General features: G+C 33.8%; 1 protein-coding gene across 1 annotated transcript in view; it reads left to right on the top strand.

The window, feature by feature from the left end:
* Positions 1-7,359, top strand: part of LOC109834349 (NADH dehydrogenase [ubiquinone] iron-sulfur protein 4, mitochondrial) — a 33,930-nt gene extending 26,571 nt beyond the window's left edge. Inside the window, exon 5 of the mRNA XM_020402357.1 lies at positions 7,022-7,359. Coding sequence (XP_020257946.1) covers positions 7,022-7,072 — 51 coding nt within the window. The 3' untranslated portion in view covers positions 7,073-7,359. The remainder of the gene's footprint in view (positions 1-7,021) is intronic.

Below are 9,622 nucleotides of genomic sequence, written 5' to 3'. Positions count from 1 at the left end.
TTTTGTGGGATTTTTTCCAATCTGAGCCATGTATATTTCAAATCAAATCACGTACATAATTCATAGCAATTGATTCATATTATTTCAAAGTTTTTATGATTTTATTAATACAAACAAAAATTTATAATTCATTTGGGATATTATTATTTGCTCATGTTACATCCGAAGTTTTATATAATTAAAGATTACATCATATAACGAGCACAAATAAATTTGTATGTATTGAAAATAATCTTATCATGATAACCATAAACACTTTTCACAACAAACTTGTCACGCCCCGCTTCCCAAAATACCAGGGAATCGGGACGTGAGCAAGCCCGCGACGTATTAAACTGAGAAGAGATAAGTGCTAGACCCCGTCTTCTCAATCTAATACGCTAAGCGTCAAGAAATACAAACGAAGGCACAGGTCCCCGATCACAGTAATGAGAATATAATAAACAACTCAGAACCAAAAGATACATATCACAACTGAAATGATCATCCGGACATAATATTCGGGCCAAACATGCCCTTATACAAACTATCTGAATGAAATACTGGAGAATATAAAATACAACGATCAGGCGGAAATAGGAATGCTAGAAAAGTAAACTAAGGACTAACAGCTGATAAAAGAAATGACTAGGCTTCGGCTTCTTCTGCTCGGTCTACAGAGTACTCCTGCGGGGGATCCTCTGGCTCCTGTACGACTCCGAGCTGAACCTGTTCTTCTCCTAAGTCTGACGTACACCAGAGAAAACAGGTGTACGTCAGGTGCATGGTGCACGGCAAGATCCCAAAAGGAAGAATAGAACGGTCGTGCGACCAATGCAATAATGGTAATAACAATAGAAACATACAACTGAAATACTAATAATCTAAATATAATTTACTACTAGAATAGAATAATCATAATAAATCCAAGAAATTCAACCAAGTAACAAGTCGATCATGCAACTAGCGATCAGATTAATCATCCAAGTAACAAGATCATACTAGATGGAATTAATACTTAAAAATCTACAACAAGAGACGTAGTACGTCGAGCGAAATAATCCAAACAAGGAAACCCTCATGTATATACCATATGTCTCGAATTATAGATAATTAAATATTAATCCCGATCTATGTATGAAAGGAAACACAACTAGCTTATATCTCACAAGAACTCATACTTAACCAAGAACGAGTCATGTAACTAGCCATCCTATAATAGGTCACTGGTTCACTCATCCAAGTAACAAGTCATGTAGCTAGTTATCCTATAACAGGTCACTGGTACACGTCTCACACAGAATCAAAATTCATATTCTCGGATATCTGATTGTTCACAAATCCCCTACGTGCTTCCAATAGGACTCCACGCAAACCGATTCGGCCTGGTTCGAACTTCAAGCCGACCCGGGTGAATATCACATTCACGAACCAAAGTGACGCAACAAACCTTCACCGTGGCCCATCAAACCAACCCCAGTTCGAAACAAACCTAACTGGTGCGAGTCTGGAAGATAAATCAACAACGAAACGATTTCACTGACCAAGTGCGAAACGGTTCACTTGGCACAACAAACTAACCCCAGTGCGAAACGGTTCACTGGTGCGAGCCTTATCAAGATCAACATACACACAGATTTCTAAGTCTTAAACAGGACACACCAGACCACACTAGTCATGAATTTCTAACGGTTCTCAAACGTAACAAAGAGTAATAACTGCAACTAATCATATTCAACAATATCATAGCATATCACATAATTAAAATTAAGAAACATAAATCATTCATAATAATCCCTTTTCTAAAGTAAATCTTTTTAAAAATATTTATAAATGTTCTAAACAATTCTTTTTATAAAACTTTCTTGAATTACTGAAATTATTCTAAATTGATACTTAATCTAATCTAAAATAAATCCTTTAAAAATATTTATAAATATCCTAAAAATAATTCCTTTTATAAAACTTTCTTAAATTACTGAAATTATTCTAAATTGATACTTAATCTAAAATAAATTCTTTTAAACTATAATTATTCTAAAATAATTCTTTTGTCAAATCAACTCTATTAATTTATTATAATTACTCTAAAATGATTTTTCACCAAAATAGTAATTATTTTAAATTGATTATTTTGTCAATAAAATTCTTTAAAATTATAAATTAATCTAAAATAATTTTATTTTATTTTATCTTTACAGTATCTATTATCAAAATATTATTTTTAGTATCATTCGTTAAATAAATCCGTACAGGTCATCACAGTATATGTATTACAATGTGAATGGTCATACGTTATTGTCTACAGTCCGTTTCGTTCATGATAGTTCTATACGTTATAGTTCTCAGTCCAATATGTTCACGACAGTTCCGTATTTGTAACGAATAATTATTCGGGTAACGAGTTCGTATGCATAATAAATTTGTGATCAATCTAAAATTATACTGAGCAAGAATAGGGATCTTGCAAGCAGCTAATTAAATCAGGGCGGATCTAAGAATTGGATGATAAGTCAAAGAGTATCGGGATCTTGCCTCGGGGTCTCATCGAACGGTTCGATGGCGTTGAGCGAGTTGTGTGCTTAGCGTCGGAGCTGAGCGCGGGGTGGTCGCGGCGGCGGATCACGCGGAGGCGGCGGTGGTCCGGTGGCTGGGGTTGTTTCGTTTGGGTTTTCTGGAGTTGAGGGGAGAGAGAAAATGACAGTAAGAAAGAGAGAGAGCACGAATTATAAGAGAGAGTTGGTGTTAATTAACCAAATAATAACATTAATAAATAATTAACAGCTAAATATTTATATATTTACATATGTACTAATATACTAAGCTCAGGTTTACATTAATAATAACAAGGTCACTAATAATACTACCAAAAGATTATATATATAAAATCATTAAACCATAAATTAATATTTAGCAGAATTAATAAATACAAGACTATATATTTTATTATTTATTTATTTTGAAAACTCAGAAAATTCTAGAAATTAGGAAAAATATTAATAAAATATAATATAACATTTTAAATTCTAGAAAAATTTATTTAAATACGTATCAAAATTCACGGTTGTTACAGCTAGTATAAATACCCTAGGTGGGTAAGCCAATAAAAATTCTAGGTGGGTACGCCCGTAGAAACCCTAGGCGGGTCAACCAGTAAAGAGAAACTCTAGATGAGTCAGCCAGTAGAAGTAACGTCAAAATCAACTACGTACTTTTGCATTCAACCATCAGAAGATGAGGAGCGATATTGTTCATGATGAATAGTACACGAGGGGTTAGTGTTCATCGATGAACATCATCCTGACAAATATTGCCATTTTCCCCTTTTAAGGTTAGGGTTGTTCAAGGTAGGGCTTTTTTTATTGAGGTTCAATAAAGATTTACAAATGATGTAGAAATCATATGTGTTAAAGCCGCCAAAGATGTTGTCTTAACCACCAAGGGGAGCATGAAGGCCATGCAAAACCCCCTCAACAGTCTCGATGTCTACAAATATGAGAAAAGTTGTTAGGATCGAGTAGGCTTTGATACCTACAAATATGAGAAAAGTTGTTAGGATCGAGTAGGCTTTGATACCATGTAGAGAAATAGAGAAGGCAAAGTTTTCTATTCATCTAACTCATACCTCTCTTAAATAGAGATTAGAGGGATATTACAAAATATGTATGAGATAAAATCATATCAAATCAAATCACATCTCACAATATCTCATAATATCTACTAGATCTAAATACTAATATATCTAACAATTGATAAACACAATTTTGGTCTAAATCCATAATTTAGTGAATAGTCATTTATATGTTGTAGATGGAGTTGTAGTTTCTGGGGATACTACTGCTAATGCTAAGCTCTTATCTGAGCCTTTTAAATTTCTTTTCCAATGTTTGTAGTTTCCAAGGGGATGTTTGGCTCCAGGATTTTTATTTGGGATTTATAACATTAGAGAGCTAAAGAAATTTACAACTTTTCAAGTTTTCAGCTTTTTGTTTGGGTTGTGGAAAAAAGGAGTATTAAGTTACGGAAAGATGTTCCATGAGTTGTTTGTGTTTAAAGAGAGTGATAAAACCGGGAAGTGATTTATGGGTCTTACTAATGATTGGTTTTGTATTGAAAATAGATTATGTTAGTATTAAGTACTATTCTAAACTAAATAATGAAAATATCAGAGTAATAAAATGTTACTTTATTGTATTAAAAAAAACAATGTTTAATACAAGAATAAGAAGTTCAAAAATTTTAGAATGGTAGATCTTTTTTTCTTGTTTTTTTTAATAACTCTTTAATTTTTGATTTTTAATTTCAAATTTTTACTATTTTCCATAATTTTTTTTGAAAATTTTAAGATTTGTTTTTGAATTTGGCTAAATAGCACTTGTGTATCCTATTGTTTCACCTACTTTTCACTTATATACCCTAACTTGTATTTGGAAGTAAGAAAATACCTCAAGGTTTTTCAAGCTTGCACTTATGTACCTCTTTTTTTTCCGTGGCACTTAAATACCCTAATGTTTTTACAACTAACATTTCAGTACCCTCAATTTTTTAAAACTTGCACATAAGTGACATAACTACCCTTAGTTATGCAAACTTGAGGGTATTTAAGTGCAAGTTTAAAAAAAATTAGGGTATTTTAAGTGTCAATTTTAAAAACTTTAGGGTGTTTAAGTACCAAGTTTAACAACTTTATGGTATATAAGTGCTACCAAAAGCAAGTGAGCGTAATAAGTGCAAGTTTAGAAAACTTTAGGGTATTATCTTGCTAGCAATTACGATTGGGAGTATGCAAGTGAAACGTAGGTGAAACAATAGGGTAAAGTGCTACTTAGCCTTTGAATTTTGTTAGATTACATGTTATTATTATCATTTTGTTATTATTGTTATTATTCTCTTGAATTTGTAAAGGCACAAAAGGACTGACCTTTAACTCTTGCTCTCCAACTGCTCTCTTTCAGCTATGAATTTTAAGGTTACATTTTGTTGGTGTTTCAATAAATTCCATGCTGTGTTCTTTGCAAACGAACAAAGGAATGTGCCACACAATTTTGATTCTGACCATTTTTTATTGCTGGGATCTGCATTCTGATAGATTTTACAACAATTCCTTTGTAATCCAAACAAACACCACCTAAAAAGATATTCTTCAAAGCTATAATTGAAACTAAAAATTTAAGGTCGAATTTATTCAGATCTACCCAGATCCATAGCCAAATCTTTTGCTATTACCAACTTGTTTTTTGCAATATAAAATCTGTGCAAGGACTCCTTTCTTGTGAGATAATGTTCAGAAGTGTTTCGGGTTAACTAGGTTTTCCTTTTGTAATAGAAGAGTCAAAACTTTGACTAACATACGAACTAGTGTAGTTTTATGCTAAACTATATCAATAGTTAAAAGAGAGTGGGAAGCTGTTCGTACTGCCTTACTAAACATAGCTTTTATTGCTTTTTGACAGCATTTTTGATTGAGTAAGTGGTTGTCCATTAAATGCATTTAGTCTCATGTTGCAGCAATTCCTTCAGTTGAACTAAGGTTGATATGGATTTATTCTCTTGTATGTCTTCATTCGGTTTGAATGCTAACTATCGATTTATTACATTGGGTAACAATGCGAGGACCCATTACTGCAATTATGTATCTGCTTACTGATTTAGGCAACGAGAAGCTTCATATTAGCTTAAAGTACCAAGGAGTTCAATGAATGAATTCACACCTAACCATTGATTGTATTAAGCTCATATTTAAAACAGGAGGAATATATCAGAGACATCATGCTTTCTTAAGTACTGTAATCGGCCTGAATGGGGTGAATTTTGCTTCACAAAACTAAGCTTCATAAAGCTAACACTTCCACTTCTTTAACTTACTAATTTTAGATTAACGAATCTCAGGTCCTCATTTCGGTAACTGTTTAGAATGACGAATATTGCCTTTACTTCTTGTTTGGAAGTTGTTTTTGACATTAATTGAGCGTGATTGGGGTCATCAGCAATTTCATTCATCAAAATCCAGTCTTCTGTTTAATTTTAGTAATTGGAGCTTATTTTGAATGAAACACTGAGTTTTTTAAGACATTGTTCTTGAAACCTTGCTTGAAATAAGTTCTTTTTTCTGTTTTAGCATTCAAACATCACATTCTGAAGTTTAAGGTTGAGCAGTGTTGTTGCAAAGTTATTTTTTGAGCACTTTGAGACCTGCATAGATGGCTGTTATTATATTGAAATATTGATGTCGTTCATAATTTTTTTAATTAGGCTTATATTACAATCCATTAGAAACACTGGATTTTTCTTCTACGGGTTAACCTTGCCACGGAGGAGAATGTAATGGACATCATGCAAATACACGAGTTATGGAATAAGGCTTACTTCTCAGTAGGTTACATGCAGTTAGTTGTCTACCCCAGTTTTGGTGCTCCGATTTATTTATCTAGAATGTCCTCATGTTACCTTTTTAGTCGTAAACTCTAAAATGTCTAGTTTACGTAGAATTATTATTCATGATTTTTGTCTTCTTTATCTTCCATCATTTTTACCTTACAGATCTCCTGAATACCTCTTGGAGTATATGTTATCTAAATTGAAACGTATGCTGTTTAAACTGACGAAATGTTAGAAAACATGAGTTCTGAATAGAAACATCTAATTGCTGTGCTTTTTTTGAAGGACGGAAATCTCATTGCTGGTTTAGTTGCCTATATGTGTTTCATCCGATAGAGATGCCTGGCAATCCATTTCCATTTTTATGTGGCTGAAGTTAATTTACTGTAGTCCTGCGTATTCTGCTTGATAATTTTATGCTACTCTTAAAAATTGGTAACATTGTTAATGTTTGAACTATTCTTTCAATTATCCTCTATTTGTTCAATTACGATCTCAATGGCACATTACTTTTAGTGATAAAATTAAATGTGACACTATTAGATGTTCCAACTGTGGGTTTACTTCAATAAGGGCTTTGTTTACTGTCAGATAAGCATGCAAATAAGCGTGCAGCTCTCATGAGGTTCAATTTTTTTTATTTTTTATTTTTTTTGTGGTGCAGCCAAAAGCCTATGCAGACAATTTCAAGTGGAAGGGTCCTCCAAAAAATTGAGGAAGATTAGATCTTCAGGTTCGTGGCACTATTCCTGTAAGCCTCGTGTTTTAAGGGTTAATATTTGTTTCAGCCTCCTCATCAAAAGTCAATCATGTGCCGATCAAGTTGTGAAATGATCTGTAAATTTGAAGCTAGGCTTAAGGGTATATGTTTGTAACATTATAATCCTGAATTTCTGTTTCATCAAAACCAAGGGTCAATGTTTTAAACTAACATTTTTTAATTTCGTTATGAAGTAGTCTAAGTCATCATTTATTTACAAAAAATGATCACTTTTGCCAACAGCAGCAATGCGTTGAAAATTGGTTGTTTTTTTAAATTTTTATTTTTTAATTACCTAGGTTGCAAACCTGGGGTAACTAACGGTCTAATAATAAAGTATCTGAGATTGCCAATCCCGTGTAGTAAGAAACTTCATATGGTACAACAATAGCTTGCAGGACAATATTTTAGTGATCTCTTTGTGCGTCCTCCTTTGTTTTCTGCTTCCGTCTACTTCTCCCGCCATCACTCCTTGAGTACCATCTTCCTTTGCAATCGTCAGGTAAGTAGAGACCAAATATATCTGCTGCTGGTACTCGGTCTCTAGGTTGTCCAGTTAAATACATTAAGGACAGGAGAGCTGATCAAGATGATTTGTACAAATTATGCATTGTCCAATACAAAATCAAAATTCTAAATTATAGAAACTTACATAAGGGAATAACTATTTGGGCTTTCGGCACAAAGCCCAGCCACTGTTGCATCCTAATTATCTATAAGACAAACGGACGACTCCTAAAAATCCAACAAAACAAGAGTGATAGTACCTATAAACTTTAAAAATTGCTCATTGGCTTTGAAGTTAATGGGGAAAGAGACGGAAAGAGAGGATGAAAAAGAGAGACGTGAAGAGGGTTTGCCCGATTAATGTAAATACTATAATTCCATGAGATTTCTATCTACCCAGAGCAACCCTCAGTAGTTTACAGTTTAGGGTTTAGAAGTTAATCAGCTAGGGTTGCCAACCCCAGGTGATTAGAAAGCGAAAAAAATTTTTTTTTTTTTTTTTTTGGTAAATGAAAATTTTATTTCATCTCCAAATATGAAAGTTGTATGTACATCAATGATCTCAATATGAGAATACCAGAAAATGAGAAGCTAAAGCTCAAGAATCAGAGCAATAGCCAATACATGGAAATTACAAACAGGAATAAAAAGCCTGTAAATGCAAAACAAATTTCAGAAATCCTTAGGGAAGATATGAGCCTGTCATTCATGTGCAACCGTGCACTTCTGTGCATGTTCTACAGAGAATGAATCCAGGCAGTTTTTTCAGGGGAGATGCTTGAGTTTAGCAACACTGTCATTATGTCCACTTTAATACCCTTAACTAAATGCTCAACTGACCTTTTCTTTAACTGGAAAAGTCTCATATTCCTCTCATTCCAGATTGCATAAATTGTGCCTGAAAGAGCCATTCTTTTAACCCTTTGTTTAATACCTTTTCCTTTCAATCTTGAACTGAACCAGTTTATCAATAACTCCCAATTGCATGACCTCCAAGAGAATTGAAGCCAATCCATTATACAATTCCAAACATCACTAGAATAAGCACACTCAAAAAACAAGTGGCTTCTGCTTTCCTGAAAAGAATCAGAACATAAGGCACAATGATTTGTATTTATTATTCCCCTTCTTAACAATCTGTCCTGAGTATTCAGTCTGTTATTGACAGCTAACCAGCTAATGAAAGAGTGCTTAGGATAGCATAAACTCTCCCATATTGTATTGTGCCATTGGACTTTACTGGTGGCTGGATTTAAAGCATGGTATATATCAGATAACTTCAGTTTACCCCCCCTGAAACAAGAACCAATCAACTGAGTTAGGTTACCAACTCCTCCACAGAAATGTAAAGCCTTATCCCTTGCTTTGATAAGCTGTTTCCACATCCAAGAGTCCCCTGATCTTGCTTTAACATGCCAGATATCCCCTTGCTTCAGATAGGTACCATGAATCCATTTAATCCACATTAACTCCCTATTAACATGAATATTCCATAAATTCTTTAAGGCAGCTGCAAGATTCCAAACTGAAGCTGAGAAGATTCCAAGACCACCCTGTTTTTTACTCATACAAACTCTGTCCCAGGATACCAAGGGAATTTTGGAGCTCCCCCACAAATAATTCCTGCAGATTTCATCTATCTTCTGTGTTACCTTGATTGGCAATAAGTAATTTGAAGTCCAATAAATCTGAACTCCCAAGATGATACTCTTAATCACTTGTAATCTGCCAGCATATGTGAGTTTTCTGTGCTTTTGCCATGTTTGAATTTGGCTAGTAATCTTATTTAAGAGAGAATTACAGTCTTCATATGACAGCCTTTTGCATACTAGAGGAACCCCCAAGTATCTAATAGGGAAACATCCTTCAGTCAAACATAGATGATCTTTGATAGCTACTTTTACAGACTCTTCAACCCCTCCAAAGAAAATAGATGATTTCTCTTTATTTGTTTCCAGTCCAGAAACTTTACCAAAGATTGTGACAGACTGAAACAGT

This window comes from Asparagus officinalis, chromosome 3 (assembly GCF_001876935.1).
Source record: "Asparagus officinalis chromosome 3, Aspof.V1, whole genome shotgun sequence".
Lineage (NCBI taxonomy): Eukaryota > Viridiplantae > Streptophyta > Magnoliopsida > Asparagales > Asparagaceae > Asparagus > Asparagus officinalis.
Note: the sequence above shows the minus strand (reverse complement) of the source record. Positions and strands in the feature narration are given on the sequence as shown.